Here is a 16260-nt window from a genome sequence, read left to right on the forward strand (position 1 = left end):
GTGCTGTGCACGGAAGGCAGGTCTCTCGGCTTCCGTGTTCAAGCTACTGAGCCCTCAACTAAACGCTTCCTGTGAAAATCAGTATCCGTGCCAGCGATGAAGTGAAGACGCAACGTTCGTTGCGTGGCCGTAGCAGTCGTTGTTTTGATCAAGGAGGAAACTGCTGGGGATCTATTTTGTGTGTGTAATGAGACCCTGTCTGTGTGCGTTTGTCTCCAGATTGTCTGCAGGAGCTCTCTGTGCACAGTTCTGCTTGTACATTAGCATGCAAAAGAGAGTGCTGTCATATAGAAGACTCTAGGCAGTGGACATAAAAGCTGAGCTTAATATATGAAGTTTTTTTTATTGCTCCTTGTAAGAGTGTGCACCCAGGGGGTATAGCTCAGTGGTAGAGCATTTGACTGCAGATCAAGAGGTCCCTGGTTCAACTCCAGGTGCCCCCTCTTTTCTGCTCCTTCCCCCTTCCTTTTGCCAAAATTCTTCACAGAAAAAAGAAGATGGAGAGCTCTTCTTGGGGCTCGTGAGCTCAGGCTGTGCAGTGAAGGCTGCTTTCTGCGTGTCAGCACTCCAGGTAGTGAGGCTCTGAGTGTTAGGAAACTGCAGGGGTTGTGCACTGTGTGAGAAACTTCTTCCTGTCTGTGTGTCCTTGTCTCTGTTCTTAATCCTTTGTCATAATGATATTTATCATCATTTCTTATATTTATGTGCCTGTACAGCCTTTGTCAGGCCCATTAAGATGCAGAGGGGGCTGTCAAGGAAAGGAATCTAAGCAGTGGACCTAAGAAGTTGGGTGTGTCTCCAGGAATGTTTTTGAAATCTCCGTGTGGAAGGTGTTGATCCAGGGGGTATAGCTCAGTGGTAGAGCATTTGACTGCAGATCAAGAGGTCCCTGGTTCAACTCCAGGTGCCCCCTCTTTTCTGCTCCTTCCCCCTTCCTTTTGCCAAAATTCTTCACAGAAAGAAGAAGATGGAGAGCTCTTCTTGGGGCTCGTGAGCTCGGGCTGTGCAGTGAAGGCTGCTTTCTGCATGTCAGCACTCCAGGTAGTGAGGCTCTGGCTGTTAGGAAACTGCAGGGGTTGTGCACTGTGTGAGAAACTTCTTCCTGTCTGTGTGTCCTTGTCTCTGTTCTTAATTCTTGGTCGTAATGATATTTATCATCATTTCTTATATTTATGTGCCTGTACACCCTTTGTCAGGCCCATTAAGATGCAGAGGGGGCTGTCAAGTGAAGGAGTCTAAGCACTGGACATAAAAAGTTGTGTGTGTCTCCAGGAATGTTTTTGAAATCTCCGTGTGGAAGGTGTTGATCCAGGGGGTATAGCTCAGTGGTAGAGCATTTGACTGCAGATCAAGAGGTCCCTGGTTCAACTCCAGGTGCCCCCTCTTTTCTTCACCTTCCCCCTTCCTTGTGCCAAAATTGGTCACCGAAAGAAGAAAATGCAGAGTTCTGCTTGGGGCTTGTGAGTGAGGGGTAAGAGGCCTTGGAAATGACTTGATGACCTTCTGCCAAGCATGAACTGGACTTTGACATTCTTCCCTCTCTTCTCCTGAATACCGCAGGTACAGACACAGAAGCTGGCTCAACAGGGGTGCTGCTGGTCTCGTTTTTCCTGTTTGAGTAGTTTACTCGTGGTAAAGAGCAAGGGGAACGCCTGCCTGGACGTGGGGACCTCTGCTGCCTCGTTCCCTGGAGGGAGCTGGGGCTGCGATGTAGAAAGCAGCCCGTGGCTGGGTCGCTGAAGGGCAGCTGCGGCCTCAGGCACGGCTGTGGGGGCCCCGGGGCTCGAACCGGCAAGCTGTGGCCCCGCAGCCGGACGCTCTACCCCTGAGCCGCGCCCCCGGCGCGGGGAGGCATCGGGGAGGCGTTTGGCGGGAAGAGCCGGCTCAGGGGCAAGGCGCCGGGCTGGGAACCGGGAGGTGGCCGGTTCTAGCCCCGCCCGGGCCGCCCCCCGAGGCGACGCAGCCCCGCACCGCGCTTTACGAACGCAGCGGTGTGAGCGCACGGGAGAGCTCTCGCTCAGGGCCGCCCCAGTTTGAGCTCCGCCCCTCGGGGTATCGGTACCGCTGGTGTGGGAAAGAAAAGACCCGGCAGGCCCGCTCCCAGCGGCACCGGGCCCTGCCCTCTCGGGACCGGCGGCGCCGGGGACACCGCAGCCGCGGGGACAGCGGAGCCCCGCGTGCCGCACGCCGGTCCACCTGCTCCTTTAGCCGGGGAGCTCGCGCTGGCGCTGTCCCTCTTTCCTGTTTGCCCAGGGCCCGCATCGGCTGTGGCGGCGGGGCCGGCCGTGGCCCGCTGTCATCCGCCATCTTGGCGGCTGCCCGCAGCGCCGCGGCGGAAGTGAGGCCTCTGGGCCGCGCGGCGCGGCAGAGGCGGCGCCGCGGCGCGTGGTGATGACGCCGGTGCAGGCCCGGTAGCGGCGGGGGAAGCGCTCGGCCGGGCGCCGCGATGGGGGGAGGCGACCTGGTGAGGAGGGTGCCGGTCCCGGGGGGAGCCGGGCCGGGCCGGGCGTGGCTGCGAGTCTGTCCCGGGGCTGCGGGTGCCGGCCTGGGCTCGGGCTCGCTGCCAGGCGGTCCCGTGAGGCGCGGTTCGGCCGGGGCCTGGGGCCGTTCCCCGGCCCTGGCAGCGGGGCCGTGCGGCCGAGCGGGCCTCGGTGGGGCGGGGGGAAGCGTGTGCCGTTCCGCGGGCCTCGCCCGTGGGGCCGCAAGGCTGGGGGGAGGCGCGGCGGCTCCGAGCGGGCCCTTGCCCGTGGCCGCGGGCGAGGGAAGGCGTGTGTGGACCGGCGGGCGGGGTTTGGCGGCCCTGTGTTAACGGTCCCGGTGCGGTCTGCGCCCTCCTGCAGAACCTGAAGAAGAGCTGGCACCCGCAGACCCTGCGCAGTGTGGAGAAGGTGTGGAAAGCCGAGCAGAAGCCTGGGGCCGAGCGGAGGAAGCTGAAGGAGCCGTGGCGATGCGCTGAGGCCGTGGGCACCCTGCGGTGAGGGGTTGCGGGGGCTGCCGGTGCCCCCGAGGTAGGTGTTTGTCTCGGTGGTGGTGTTGCTGTCTTCTGCCCGGAGGAGGTTGTGCGCAGGGAAGCTTTCTTGAAACTGGCTTGGGGCTTTCTTTGTAACTGTCACGGCTCTGCTACGAGCGGAGGGTGAAGTGTCATTAGGCAGTTAGTCACATGGCACCGTTTATGTAGAAGAGGCAGGTACTTTACTTCTTCCTTAATGAAGATGAACTTAATGAAAGAGATTAATTAAGTTAAACATCAGCTGTGTGTCTCTGTAGCTGTGACGCATAGCTTCACATTAAATAATAAGTTCTCTTGCCAGGGCTTGAGAGTTGAAGGTCTCTGAGGCGAAAATGTTTCCCTTTCTGTGGAAATGGGCGTTTGATGTTTCTCACCTTCAGAGGCTAGTGCCTTAAACTCCGTCACACTTTAGAAGCCTGTGATCGAAAAGAAAATGCTCGTGTTTGCAGTAGGAAAAGAGGAGTTGGGGTGGATGTACCAGGGATGATCAGGTGTAGCTGTCCTGCGAGATTTAATGATTCCTGTCTCCACATCTTCTATACTTCCTCCTTTTCTGCTGCTGGAGATGCTTGTAGGGAAGCAGGAGCTGCGCTGCCGGGCACTTGAGTAGTACGGAACCAGCTCTCAGGCTTATTTCTCTGTACAGCCCTGTTCCAAATCACTTTAGAATGCAACACTTTGCACTGGGCACAAAAATCTGCCTCTCCTCAAAGGTATGCCCTGTTCCTCCGGCTCCTGCGTGATTTCTCCTAGCCCCGTTACTGCAGCTTGTTTCAGTCCTCGATTTTGGTTCTTCCTCTCTTTCTTGCAGCGCTGCGGTCATGCACACAGGGAGGGCTGGCCAGTGGATTCGTTCCGTGGCTGCGAGGCGGAACAGAGGTACGTGAACAGGAGTTTGGGGGGTGCAGGTACGTGTCCTACTCACAGCTCGTCAGGTGGGGTTGTCTGGAGTGCAATGCTTTGCTGAGTCATGTAAAAATGAACCTGGGTGTTTTTGAACAGCTGTTTGGCCAAACCACCATGAATGTGCAAAACATTGTGGCCTAAAAACTGTTGCTGAGACATTCCTGCCGGATACTCGGGAGCTGTCCACCGGCAGCAGCTGGGGAGGGTAAACCTGGAAAGGGACTTGGATGGACTGAGGGCAGCTCTCTTCTCTCCAGGCCGTTCCCCGGAGCCCGCGAGCGGTTGTGGCTTCTTCCCAGCAGACGTGGAACCCGCGGAAGGGTACAGCGGGCGCTCTGGCTGTCACCGCAGCGCTCCAAACCTGCGGCCGAAGTCGATCTCTTTCTGAGCGGTGAGCGTCTCTCCAGTGCAGTGCGGACGAAGGAGCTGTTCCTCAGGCCTGGGGAGAGATGCAGAGGCCTGCTTGTGAGTAAGGAGCCACCGCTAAAATAAAGGTGTTCTCCCTTGATGTATGTGAAGAGCTCGTGCTGGCTTTTTGAGTTGTTGTGACTTTTTGTGAGGCGGGCACGGCACGCTAGTTGGATGAAATGCTTTGGGCGTTTGTTTGTCCCTGTCCCCGGGCCCTGGGCAGCCAGCTGGGGAAGAGAGAGAGGCTGTGGGCAGGGTGGGAGGTGTTGTGGCAGGCAGTTCCTCGTGGAGGCTGGTGCGCTCTCTAACGGCAGGGCACACGCCGAGACCAAACAGATGTGCAGCCGAGTGCCTCCATCAGTGTTTTGAAGTCAGTGTTTTGAGGTATTTTCGTTGCGCACGATGGGCCGTTTTAGAGAAGAAGAACTGGGGATTCATGATCTTGGCCCCCAGGAGCCTGGCTGCAAGTGTGTCGAGAGACCGGGGGTGGGATTTAAGGTACAAGGAGGGGTAAGGCGAGGTCGGTTGTGCAGGAGAGGCAGCGGTGCAGGTGCGGTGAGCGCAGGCAGTGGAATGCAGCGGAGCCGCCTGGTGACTGCCCGCAAGGAGCCGTACCTGGCAGTGCTGCCGAGGTGGGGGTATAGCTCAGGGGCAGAGCATTTGACTGCAGATCAAGAGGTCCCCGGTTCAAATCCGGGTGCCCCCTCCTTTCCCCTTCCTTTTTTCAACAGATTCTGTTGCTCTGGAGCTCTTTATTTCAATGCTTTTCCCACAGACCGTCTGCAGGCTGCGTCCTCCGTTTGCTGGGGTGCTGGGGAGAGGAGAAGGAGTAGATTCCCACAGGAGAAGGGGACAGGCAGAGGGGTGTTTGTGAGGAGAGAGAGGAGTATTCCGAGAGCAGCTGCTCCTTGTCCTGGGATGGATTTGCTGTGCTGTGCTTTGCTGTGCTCGTGGCTCAGAGGGCGGATTCTGGTGGGCAGGTGTGTGGCAGGTGGGGGTATAGCTCAGTGGTAGAGCATTTGACTGCAGATCAAGAGGTCCCTGGTTCAACTCCAGGTGCCCCCTCTTTTCTTCACCTTTCCCCTTCCTTTTGCCAAAATTGGTCACCGAAAGAAGATGGAGAGCTCTTCTTGGGGCTTGTGAGCTCGGGCTGTGCAGTGAAGGCTGCTTTCTGCGTGTCAGCACTCCAGGTAGTGAGGCTCTGGCTGTTAGGAAACTGCAGGGGTTGTGCACTGTGCGAGAAACCAGTCGGCGTCTGTGTGTCCTTGTCTCTGTTCTTAATTCTTGGTCATAATCATATGTAACATAATTGATTACATTTATCTGCCTGTACACCCTTTGTCAGGCCCATTAAGATGTACAGGGGGCTGTCAAGGAAAGGAGTCTAAGGAGTGGACCTAAGAAGTTGTGTGTGTCTCTAGGAATGTTTTTGAAATCTCCTTGTGGAAGGTGTTGATCCAGGGGGTATAGCTCAGTGGTAGAGCATTTGACTGCAGATCAAGAGGTCCCTGGTTCAACTCCAGGTGCCCCCTTTGGGCTGTGCTTTTTCCAGGAAAAAGTATGAGCAGCATTCCTGGCTTTTGGATCCACTGTGCTTGTGCTGTGCACGGAAGGCAGGTCTCTCGGCTTCCGTGTTCAAGCTACTGAGCACTCAAGTAAACGCTTCCTGTGAAAATCAGTATCCGTGCCAGCGATGAAGTGAAGACGCAACGTTCGTTGCGTGGCCATAGCAGTCGTTGTTTTGATCAAGGAGGAAACTGCTGGGGATCTATTTTGTGTGCGTAATGAGACCCTGTCTGTGTGCGTTTGTCTCCAGATTGTCTGCAGGAGCTCTCTGTGCACAGTTCTGCTTGTGCATTAGCATGCAAGAGAGAGTGCTGTCATATAGAAGACTCTAGGCAGTGGACATAAAAGCTGAGCTTAATATATGAAGTTTTTTTTATTGCTCCTTGTAAGAGTGTGCACCCAGGGGGTATAGCTCAGTGGTAGAGCATTTGACTGCAGATCAAGAGGTCCCTGGTTCAACTCCAGGTGCCCCCTCTTTTCTTCACCTTCCCCCTTCCTTTTGCCAAAATTCTTCACAGAAAGAAGAAGATGGAGAGCTCTTCTTGGGGCTCGTGAGCTCGGGCTGTGCAGTGAAGGCTGCTTTCTGCGTGTCAGCACTCCAGGTAGTGAGGCTCTGACTCTTAGGAAACTGCAGGGGTTGTGCACTGTGCGAGAAACCAGTCGGCGTCTGTGTGTCCTTGTCTCTGTTCTTAATTCTCTGCAGTAATGCTGCTTATCATACTTTATTATATTTAACTCTGTGTACAGCCTTTGGCAGGCCCATGAAGGTGCAGCACAGGGGGCTGTCAAGGAAAGGAATCTAAGGAGTGGACCTAAGAAGTTGTGTGTGTCTCTAGGAATGTTTTTGAAATCTCCGTGTGGAAGGTGTTGATCCAGGGGGTATAGCTCAGTGGTAGAGCATTTGACTGCAGATCAAGAGGTCCCTGGTTCAACTCCAGGTGCCCCCTCTTTTCTTCACCTTCCCCCTTCCTTTTGCCAAAATTCTTCACAGAAAGAAGAAGATGGAGAGCTCTTCTTGGGGCTTGTGAGCTTGGGCTGTGCAGTGAAGGCTGCTTTCTGCGTGTCAGCACTCCAGGTAGTGAGGCTCTGGCTGTTAGGAAACTGCAGGGGTTGTGCACTGTGTGAGAAACTACTCGGCGTCTGTGTGCACTTGTCTCTGTTCTTAATTCTTGGTCGTAATGATATTTATCATCACTTCTTATATTTATGTGCCTGTACAGCCTTTGTCAGGCCCATTAAGATGCAGAGGGGGCTGTCAAGTGAAGGAGTCTAAGCACTGGACATAAAAAGTTGTGTGTGTCTCCAGGAATGTTTTTGAAATCTCCTTGTGGAAGGTGTTGATCCAGGGGGTATAGCTCAGTGGTAGAGCATTTGACTGCAGATCAAGAGGTCCCTGGTTCAACTCCAGGTGCCCCCTCTTTTCTTCACCTTCCCCCTTCCTTTTGCCAAAATTGGTCACCGAAAGAAGAAAATGCAGAGTTCTGCTTGGGGCTTGTGAGTGAGGGGTAAGAGGCCTTGGAAATGACTTGATGACCTTCTGCCAAGCATGAACTGGACTTTGACATTCTTCCCTCTCTTCTCCTGAATACCGCAGGTACAGACACAGAAGCTGGCTCAACAGGGGTGCTGCTGGTCTCGTTTTTCCTGTTTGAGTAGTTTACTCGTGGTAAAGAGCAAGGGGAACGCCTGCCTGGACGTGGGGACCTCTGCTGCCTCGTTCCCTGGAGGGAGCTGGGGCTGCGATGTAGAAAGCAGCCCGTGGCTGGGTCGCTGAAGGGCAGCTGCTGCCTCAGGCACGGCTGTGGGGGCCCCGGGGCTCGAACCGGCAAGCTGTGGCCCCGCAGCCGGACGCTCTACCCCTGAGCCGCGCCCCCGGCGCGGGGAGGCGTCGGGGAGGCGTTTGGCGGGAAGAGCCGGCTCAGGGGCAAGGCGCCGGGCTGGGAACCGGGAGGTGGCCGGTTCTAGCCCCGCCCGGGCCGCCCCCCGAGCCGACGCAGCCCCGCACCGCGCTTTACGAACGCAGCGGTGTGAGCGCACGGGAGAGCTCTCGCTCAGGGCCGCCCCAGTTTGAGCTCCGCCCCTCGGGGTATCGGTACCGCTGGTGTGGGAAAGAAAAGACCCGGCAGGCCCGCTCCCAGCGGCACCGGGCCCTGCCCTCTCGGGACCGGCGGCGCCGGGGACACCGCAGCCGCGGGGACAGCGGAGCCCCGCGTGCCGCACGCCGGTCCACCTGCTCCTTTAGCCGGGGAGCTCGCGCTGGCGCTGTCCCTCTTTCCTGTTTGCCCAGGGCCCGCATCGGCTGTGGCGGCGGGGCCGGCCGTGGCCCGCTGTCATCCGCCATCTTGGCGGCTGCCCGCAGCGCCGCGGCGGAAGTGAGGCCTCTGGGCCGCGCGGCGCGGCAGAGGCGGCGCCGCGGCGCGTGGTGATGACGCCGGTGCAGGCCCGGTAGCGGCGGGGGAAGCGCTCGGCCGGGCGCCGCGATGGGGGGAGGCGACCTGGTGAGGAGGGTGCCGGTCCCGGGGGGAGCCGGGCCGGGCCGGGCCGGGCCGGGCGTGGCTGCGAGTCTGTCCCGGGGCTGCGGGTGCCGGCCTGGGCTCGGGCTCGCTGCCAGGCGGGCCCATGAGGCGCGGTTCGGCCGGGGCCTGCGGCCGTTCCCCGGCCCTGGCAGCGGGGCCGTGCGTCCGAGCGGGCCTCGGTGGGGCGGGGGGAAACGTGTGCCGTTCCGCGGGCCTCGCCCGTGGGGCCGCAAGGCTGGGGGGAGGCGCGGCGGCTCCGAGCGGGCCCTTGCCCGTGGCCGCGGGCGAGGGAAGGCGTGTGTGGACCGGCGGGCGGGGTTTGGCGGCCCTGTGTTAACGGTCCCGGTGCGGTCTGCGCCCTCCTGCAGAACTTGAAGAAGAGCTGGCACCCGCAGACCCTGCGCAATGTGGAGAAGGTGTGGAAAGCCGAGCAGAAACATGAAGCCGAGCGGAAGAAGATCGAGGAGCTGCAGCGGGAGCTGCAGGAGGAGCGGGCGCGTGAGGAAATGCAGCGATACGCTGAGGACATGGGCACCGTCAGGTGAGGTGGGGCTGGTGCCCTCCAGACCGGTGGTTACCAGTGCTTGTAATCCTCTGGGGGTGAGCACTGTCTGGTGAGGTGGTACAGGTGCTGTCAGTGCCCCAGAGATTCATGGGTTTCATGTTTCTGATGATAAAAAGTTTATAGTTGCATTCATAACATGAATTTATAGTTTATAGTTGCATACATTCATAAGTGTAACTTTAGAACTGTGAGAAGCATAAATAAAATTGTCTTGTTTGCAATAGGAAGAGAGAAGAGAAGTTGGAGTGGATGTACCAGGGTCCTGGCGGCATGGTGAACAGAGAGGAATATCTTATGGGTCGCCCTGTGGACAAATACGTCTTTGAGAAGACAGAAGACAAGGATGCAGGCTGTTCCAATGAGACTGGGCTTCTCCCAGGCTCCATTTTTGCCAAGACGGGTGCCAATTCTGTCCTAGATATGGCAAACAAAATCCGGGAGGATCCACTTTTCATGATAAGGTACTAAATGTGGAGCTCAAAGCAGTAGTAGATGAGGCAAAACATCAGTATTAGCAGCTCGGGAAGAGCTGTCTTCTTTGTCCTTGTAAAGACTGCTGTTGTGTCTGTTCCTCAAAGCTATGTCTGCCTGCTTGTGAGCTCTGGGCTGTAGGTGGCAGTCCTGGCCACGCAGAGGTCACCAGCCACTTACGTGATTAGTAGGATTTTGGTTGTGTGTTCTAGACACAGCAACATAACGTCACATAACATATTTGAGTCACTTTGCTGCTTCTGGATGATTTTGCTGACTTGATTTCAAATCTAAGATTTTGTGACCTGAACGAGCTGATGATCATCGTATAGATCATCTAGCTGTTAGTTGGTAAATACATATAAATGCAAAGGTTGTTTTTCCATATTGATTTGTCTCTACCAGCTTAGCTCACCCTTTTATGTGTATGTGAATATATCTGGTCTGCTCTGAGAGTTCAGGCATTTATTAGCGTTGTAGGCAGATCGATCGTAACAATTTTTGTTTACCCTACTAGTTGCACTCTTAAATGGAGAAGGAAAGGGCAGACGACTCCTTAGTTGGATCTGTTTTGCTGAATGTACAAAATTTGCCTGTTTTCCTGCTTTATAAATTTTTAGAGCTTGCACTTGATTGGTGTCTTTCATGAATATACAATATTTTCAGTTGTTTTAAAATCCTTTTTTCAATAATATGTTTTTTTCTGCTTTAGAAAGAAGGAGGAGGAAAAGAAGAGAGAAGTTTTGAATAATCCTGTTAAAATGAAGAAAATCAAAGAATTGGTAGGTGTATCTCAGTACTCCTTTCAGACTCAAAGCACAGAATACAGTGAACCAAGGAGAGGATCATAGGTCAAAATTAGTATCATTTAGGACAAAGAACTGAGTTCTGTTTCCTGACTCTTCACAGAAAACCAGAATGAATTCAGCTTTCTGTAATCCTGATATAATAGAATAAGGCTCTATATCAGTCTCTCAGCAGGAATTAATTTCTCTTCAAGTTCAGTGTTATTTTACTCTTCTTGCTCTTCTGGTGTGTGTTTTGGTTTTTTTTTTTTAGCTAGTGATTAATTGTTGATTTAATACTACAGAGTGATTGCAGACATGGGATTTGACATGCACTAATACTGAACTCACACTAGGGAAGACTCCATTAAGCTCTTTAGTTTTGAGAGAGGACCTTGTTAATTAGTTTAGGTTTTGTTCCAGGAGCCTTTCCACAGAGAACTCTGTTACTTTGCCTTGTGATACTGACTGCCCAAGTGTAGAGACAGTAATTATTACTAATGAAATGGTGTCTTGCTTTATAGCTGCAAAACAGTTTAGATAAAAAAGAGAAAAAGAAGAAGAAAGAGAAGAAGAAGAAGCACAAGAAACATCGACATCGCAGTTCTAGCAGTGAAAGTGACAGCAGTGATGAGGACCGAAGCAAAAATAAGTATGTTTTGAGGTTTTTAGTAAAAATACCATGTTTCCTGGTTAATTTGTTTATTTTTCATTACTTTTTCTAATCCTCTCTGAGTTTTATCTTTCTAATTAATGCTCTTAATTTGCCTAAATGTTTCTATATGTTACTTCATTGTTTTTGCATCATTATTTTTATGACATTTTAATGTTAAAAAAAATACTGTATTCTTAAATTTCATCTGCTTCAAAAGTACTATTTGGTTTTCTCTTTAGGTCTCAGAAGAGGATGAACAGTTCTTCCCGGAAACCTGCTCCTTCCAAAGTCCCAGGATATGGCTTACAGGTAAGTACGTGTGTTTCGCACAGCTCTTTCAGTAGCAAGTGCCCCGAGTTAGGGAAGAGCAAGAGTTTTGGCAGTTTGTTGCAAGACTGCTTCACCGGTGCGAAGAGCATTATGAGGGGGACGTGATATATAATAAATTTTATATTCAGTTTGGAGCCATCTAAACCTTGAAATTAAAGTTGTTCAGATCCTGGTAGGGCTTTTGTCTGCTCTGAATTCAAGTTAAGTTTTATTCAGTTTCTCTTCAGAGTCACACATCTGTTTAAATAATCTGCTTGACTGTCTTGGCAGTTTAGTTTACTGAACATGATACAGAAACAATCTTTTTAGACACAGGTGTTAATAAGAACCTAGGAAGTGGGATAAGTAAATGAAAACCACAATGTACACTCCTTCCTGCAGTTAGCGTAGTCTGAGGTCTCCTCTTGTGGCCTCACATTGTTGTTGTGCTCTCATAAGACATCTCTCCTGAAAGACACTTTTGAATTCCAGGTTAGAGACTCTGACCAGAGCCACAGGTCTCGGAGCTCTCCAGCTGCCGGCCAGGAGAGGGCCCCCCACAAGCACCGGGATCGCTCCAGGTCCAGGAGCCAGTCCCGCTCTCCTCAGAGACGCTCTAGCAAGAAGAATTCAGAACAAGTGGGATGCAGGGGGTCAAGATCTCCTTCTAGACACAGTAAACAGTGAGTGCGGCTAACCTGGATAATGTAAACCTAGGCCTGCTGGTGGGGGAGTTCTCTAGAATCCAAATCCCTCTTATTCAGTCTCCTTCTACCGCTTTAGTGTTCTGGCCACATTATTGCTCAGTTGTGAGTATAAAGGCAGGAGCTGAGCAGTTGTGCAAGAGTGCAGAAGCACACAGGATAGCTCCTGGAGGGGACGTGCTGTCTGCAGTTGCACTTTTTATTTGGGACACCCTCTTTCTAGGCACACTCTAGGTATTGCTTGTGACTGTGCTTTATTTGGGCCACCGATTCTCTTTAAAATGTGTTTATAATTGTTGAATTATCTTTACTAAATGCTGATAAAATCAGGTACCAGGTGTTTATTGTTTGCTGACAAAATAATTAAAACTGAATAAAAATAGATGGAAATGTACAGTATATTAAGGGTAATTAGAATTTTTTTTCAAAGCTGACAGGTAACAGTCCTGCAGTTACGGGAGACATCTCGGTTTCAGAATGTATACAAAAATTCCGGGGAAAGTTTAGAGGTGTGATAATGTATATTCATCTGTCCTAATAAGGTTGTTTATGGGTTGCAGACATAGCAATCGGGAGGAGAAAGGGAGAGCTAGAAGCCCTTCCCCTAAAAAGAGCTATCGACGACAGCATACTCCGGGTTACACGAGGTAAGCAAGATCTTGTCCCTTTGCTTTTGGATGGAAGTTGTCCTGGTGATTGTGGAACAGCTGGGTGTAATCTGTGAACCAAATTTTATTCTGTTAATTAAAATAGGTTGGATCGGATGTCCAGAAAGTCGGACAGAGAGTCCTGAAGTGCTCAGTTTGGTGCTCTTGAGCTTGATTGTTAGTTAACACCTTGGACAGCTTCCCAAACCAATTCACATGGTTGCTGGTTTTCCATGTGTCTCGCGTCACTGTGCAAGGCAGTAATGTGAAGTCACTCTTTGTCCCATGGACTGTTAATTAGAAGCATTCTGTTTCACTGTCATCAGGAAAATATGACCTTGACAGCATCATCTTACCAGTCAATTAAAAACAAGAAGGCTGAAAAGAGGGAGAAAACAGACTCTTGCTAGGGGCTTGGTAAAGCAGAACATTTAGACTTGTACTTACAAGCTTTGCTGATTGGCTACCAAAGAAAAAACCATGTTAAACACCCCTAATTTGGGGGATTGTAAATCATCTTAAAGAATGGAAAGCAAGAGGGGGGTGGGACCCAGCATGCTATTGAGTCACAGCAGTGGTGTTTTCTACACAAATAGAAAGATCTCTCCAGAGGAACTAGAGCGTAAACGCCAGGAAATGATGGAAAATGCCAAGTGGCGGGAAGAGGAGAGAGCAAACAACCTCAGGAAACACCGAAAGGAGGAGGAGCTGGAGCGAGAACTGGAGAAACTCGACTCCCGAGATGGGAAGTTCTTCAAGTGAGTGTCTTTTATCATCTGCCTTTTCATTCAAGGGAAATACAGGCCACAGCTTCTGAGGAGTGAGTGATGGCCTCAACGGGCTGAGGTGTTTCAGATTAGGGTGTCAGATCCATGTCTACTGTGTTTTACAGTAGAACTGGTGACATCTACTGTTCCCAAATTCTCTTCTTAACCCGCAAGATAGCTATTTCTATGATGACCTTGGTAGTCAGACTCAGAAACCCATAATCAGTTATTTTTTTGCCATCCTGTTGAAATGCCTAGTAGTGTTTTACATGCAGACATTTAAAAGTTCTCTGTTTTTAGGAGCTTGCAACAGTTTCAGGCCTGCAAGTCCACTGGGAGTCTGTGTGCCAAGAGCTTGTGGGACTGAAACCTGTGCTCAACAAGAAATAAGACCATTTCTAAACACAGGTGGTAACTTACAGTCCCTTCTAAGGGGCTGCCCACATGGCAGGCAAAGGAAATTCAGCAGCACAAGGCCTTCCAGAAAGTGCAGGGGTGTGTAAGAAAGATCCTATGGCAGTAGAATGTATTTTGGAGTTGCTGCAGCATAGTATTCTCCAGGCTTTATAAATTAATCAGAGGAGAATGTATACTTAATTCCTGAAGCTGCCCAGAGCTGGGGTCACATAAGGGTGGCATAAATCACATAAAGGTGGGGTCACATAAATCACAATAGGTTTTCTCAATGAGCAAAATTTCTTGTGGAGAGAGATTTTTATGTGTTTCCCTGGGCAGAAGCAACTGGTTGAGCTAACAAACTTTGTGCTTATTGGCCTGTAGTTTGAAGAGAGAGATGGGCATGAAGGAGATCATTCAGAAAAGCACGGCAGCGTGATCTGAAGTAGTAAAAGCAAGCGAGTGGTCACAAGGATCCCTTCTCTCTCCTGTAGCTAATGTAGTCATTTACAGCATGGGCTCTGGCATTCGGGCTCCCGGAGGACCGCTGCCCTCCGTTCAGGAACACATTGCTTTTCCCTCGTTTGCTTCACAGAAAGCAACCAAGTCCCCTGTGACGGATGCATTTGTAATTAACAGTTAGTTATATTTGGAAGACAGAGGAGACTCGAGAGCTACTGACAATGTATTTCTGAGCACTGACCTTAAATAAGGCATTGAATCTGTTACAAGCCAAACTAAAAGCTATTCAGTTCTTTCGCTGCAGACTTTCGTAGGAAATAATTTGCTGTTTTCTATTTAGATTAACTTAGGTAGATGACTTGGGGGTGGTGAATCCTGCTAGAAATGGTGTCATGTTTGGAAAGGGACTCTAATATCTTTCTTTGATTCCATTTTCTGCAGTCGCTTAAAACTAGAGAGTGCATCTACTTCGACCCTAGAAGATCGGGTGAAACGCAATATCCACTCCCTTCAGAGGACTCCCGCTGCCTTGGAAAAAAACTTTATGCAGAGATGAAACTTGTTCTTCCTCTGCTCCTGTGCAGAAGTTAAATGGACAGTTATTCCCAAAGGTGAGAGACCTCCAGCACAGACTCGCTGTTCTCTACAGGAACAGTTCCATCTCCCAAAGAGGCGCTGGATTTCTGTGCTGCAGCCTGCAGCGTGTTCTGGACTTCTGGCGTTGTGACTACATCTGTAATGAGTATGACCTTGCAAGCAAACCTTTGCTGGAGAACTCGTGAGCCTTTGTATTCTATTTTTAACGTATTGCCAGATCTTTTCCTTCTCTCTGCACCTTGACTGGTATCATTTTTGTATATTGTTATTACCAGATTATGCCAGGTGGTAACTGCTTTCTACATTGGGCAGATTGTCCGAGCTCTTTATATGACAGAGCAAAAGACCTATTTTTGTTAGTCTGTAAAAATTGGAGCAGAACAGATTCACGTGTGAGTTAATTTGATGGAGTTTGATAAAGCTACACAAGTAACAGACAAAATCCTGTTCAATACTGTCACCATTTCAGGTGTGGGTTTGGAGCGTGATGTTAGACGAGTCTGCAAAATATCTGTAGCCGTTATTTAATTGCTCACAGATTTGAATGGTGTTTGACCCAAAGGGAGCTGTTTCAGAGGGAAAGGAAATGAGCAGAGCGTAGCTGATACAGCAAATATTTCTCTGGGATTTTGTAATGTAAGTAATGTGTATATGTACAGCAGTGTAGGTCGATTTTTTTTTTTTAATTAAGAAACTTTACTGTCATTTTTAAATGTTCTTTGTGGCTTTTGAGGGTGGGAGGGGCAGACCTCACTGTCAAAGGGAAGGTTTGGTGAGGGCCCGGGAGGCCGTCACTGGCTGTAGCAGCCCCTTTTCGGCGTTATCCGGGCGCCTGACTCGCTCCGGCCCGCAGGACCCGGCCCCGGTGCCGCCGGTCCCCGGCCGCCTCCAGGAGGGGTCCCCGCGCAGCCCCGGCCCCTCTCCTCGCCCTTTAAACGGCGGCCTGTGACGTGTGTAAGCAGCCCATTCATAATTCCAGGCGCCTTGCTGCTTATTGGCCCGTTCAGAACGGGGCGTGGTCTGGGCGGGTACGTCACGCCAAGTGGGCGAGACCATCTCTGGGAAGAGGAGGAGGGAAGGACGCTTTCTTTCCCCTCTCCCTCTTCCTCCGTCCAACCCTTTCCGTTGTTCCCTCTCCCGGACCAAGCGGCGGGTCTCCCACTTCCTGCCGCAGGTGGAGTCGGGGAGAGCCAGCGGCCAGCGCCGCGTTCCCCCTCCTCAGCTTCCGAGGCTCCCCCTCCTCGGCGAGGACATGGTACCTCCCGCTCCCCACCTCCTCAGCCCTCCGCCATCTTGGCGCCTCCTCAGAGCGGGGCCGGAGCGGGCTCGGCCGGCGGTGGCGGCTCCTCCTCAGCGGTGGAGCGAACCACCGCGGGGGCGGAGTGGGGGGGGCAGGGGGAGGCGGGGACGGAACCACTGCGGCAGCGACGGGGGGACAGCGAGGGGGAAGCTAACGGGCCGGGCCGGACCAACGGGCAGGGGCTGACAGGGGCGGG

The 16260-nt window shown here is 52.0% G+C and overlaps 1 protein-coding gene and 9 non-coding genes across 11 annotated transcripts; all 10 read left to right on the top strand.

The window, feature by feature from the left end:
- Positions 1-371: 371 nt before the first annotated feature.
- On the top strand, positions 372-443 carry TRNAC-GCA (transfer RNA cysteine (anticodon GCA)). The gene has a single exon. It is a non-coding gene; the product is annotated as a tRNA-Cys (tRNA).
- A 398-nt stretch (positions 444-841) lies between these two features.
- On the top strand, positions 842-913 carry TRNAC-GCA (transfer RNA cysteine (anticodon GCA)). The gene has a single exon. It is a non-coding gene; the product is annotated as a tRNA-Cys (tRNA).
- Positions 914-1311: 398 nt separating this feature from the next.
- Positions 1312-1383, top strand: TRNAC-GCA (transfer RNA cysteine (anticodon GCA)). Its single transcript has one exon. It is a non-coding gene; the product is annotated as a tRNA-Cys (tRNA).
- A 3575-nt stretch (positions 1384-4958) lies between these two features.
- TRNAC-GCA (transfer RNA cysteine (anticodon GCA)) lies at positions 4959-5030 on the top strand. The gene has a single exon. It is a non-coding gene; the product is annotated as a tRNA-Cys (tRNA).
- Positions 5031-5317: 287 nt separating this feature from the next.
- On the top strand, positions 5318-5389 carry TRNAC-GCA (transfer RNA cysteine (anticodon GCA)). The gene has a single exon. It is a non-coding gene; the product is annotated as a tRNA-Cys (tRNA).
- Positions 5390-5784: 395 nt separating this feature from the next.
- Positions 5785-5856, top strand: TRNAC-GCA (transfer RNA cysteine (anticodon GCA)). Its single transcript has one exon. It is a non-coding gene; the product is annotated as a tRNA-Cys (tRNA).
- A 436-nt stretch (positions 5857-6292) lies between these two features.
- Positions 6293-6364, top strand: TRNAC-GCA (transfer RNA cysteine (anticodon GCA)). Its single transcript has one exon. It is a non-coding gene; the product is annotated as a tRNA-Cys (tRNA).
- Positions 6365-6765: 401 nt separating this feature from the next.
- TRNAC-GCA (transfer RNA cysteine (anticodon GCA)) lies at positions 6766-6837 on the top strand. Its single transcript has one exon. It is a non-coding gene; the product is annotated as a tRNA-Cys (tRNA).
- A 398-nt stretch (positions 6838-7235) lies between these two features.
- On the top strand, positions 7236-7307 carry TRNAC-GCA (transfer RNA cysteine (anticodon GCA)). Its single transcript has one exon. It is a non-coding gene; the product is annotated as a tRNA-Cys (tRNA).
- Positions 7308-8228: 921 nt separating this feature from the next.
- Positions 8229-15455, top strand: CWC25 (CWC25 spliceosome associated protein). Of its 2 annotated transcripts, none has more exons than XM_075523012.1 (10): positions 8229-8335; positions 8775-8947; positions 9196-9432; positions 10155-10224; positions 10752-10879; positions 11122-11191; positions 11684-11874; positions 12456-12542; positions 13139-13300; positions 14609-15455. In XM_075523012.1, exons 2-10 carry the CDS (start codon positions 8913-8915, stop codon positions 14721-14723), a joined length of 1095 nt encoding a protein of 364 aa, XP_075379127.1. In that variant the 5' UTR covers positions 8229-8335; positions 8775-8912; the 3' UTR covers positions 14724-15455. The 2 variants fall into 2 exon arrangements, with proteins under 2 accessions (XP_075379127.1, XP_075379126.1); XM_075523011.1 differs by having other exon boundaries at positions 8263-8388.
- The last annotated feature ends 805 nt before the right edge of the window (positions 15456-16260 follow it).

Source organism: Mycteria americana, chromosome 22 (assembly GCF_035582795.1).
Source record: "Mycteria americana isolate JAX WOST 10 ecotype Jacksonville Zoo and Gardens chromosome 22, USCA_MyAme_1.0, whole genome shotgun sequence".
NCBI lineage: Eukaryota > Metazoa > Chordata > Aves > Ciconiiformes > Ciconiidae > Mycteria > Mycteria americana.

Coding starts and splice junctions, on each gene's coding strand:
- CWC25 (XM_075523011.1), top strand. Junction 9,433..10,154: donor GATCCACTTTTCATGATAAG/GTACTAAATGTG, acceptor TTTCTGCTTTAG/AAAGAAGGAGGAGGAAAAGA. Junction 10,880..11,121: donor GAGGACCGAAGCAAAAATAA/GTATGTTTTGAG, acceptor TTTTCTCTTTAG/GTCTCAGAAGAGGATGAACA.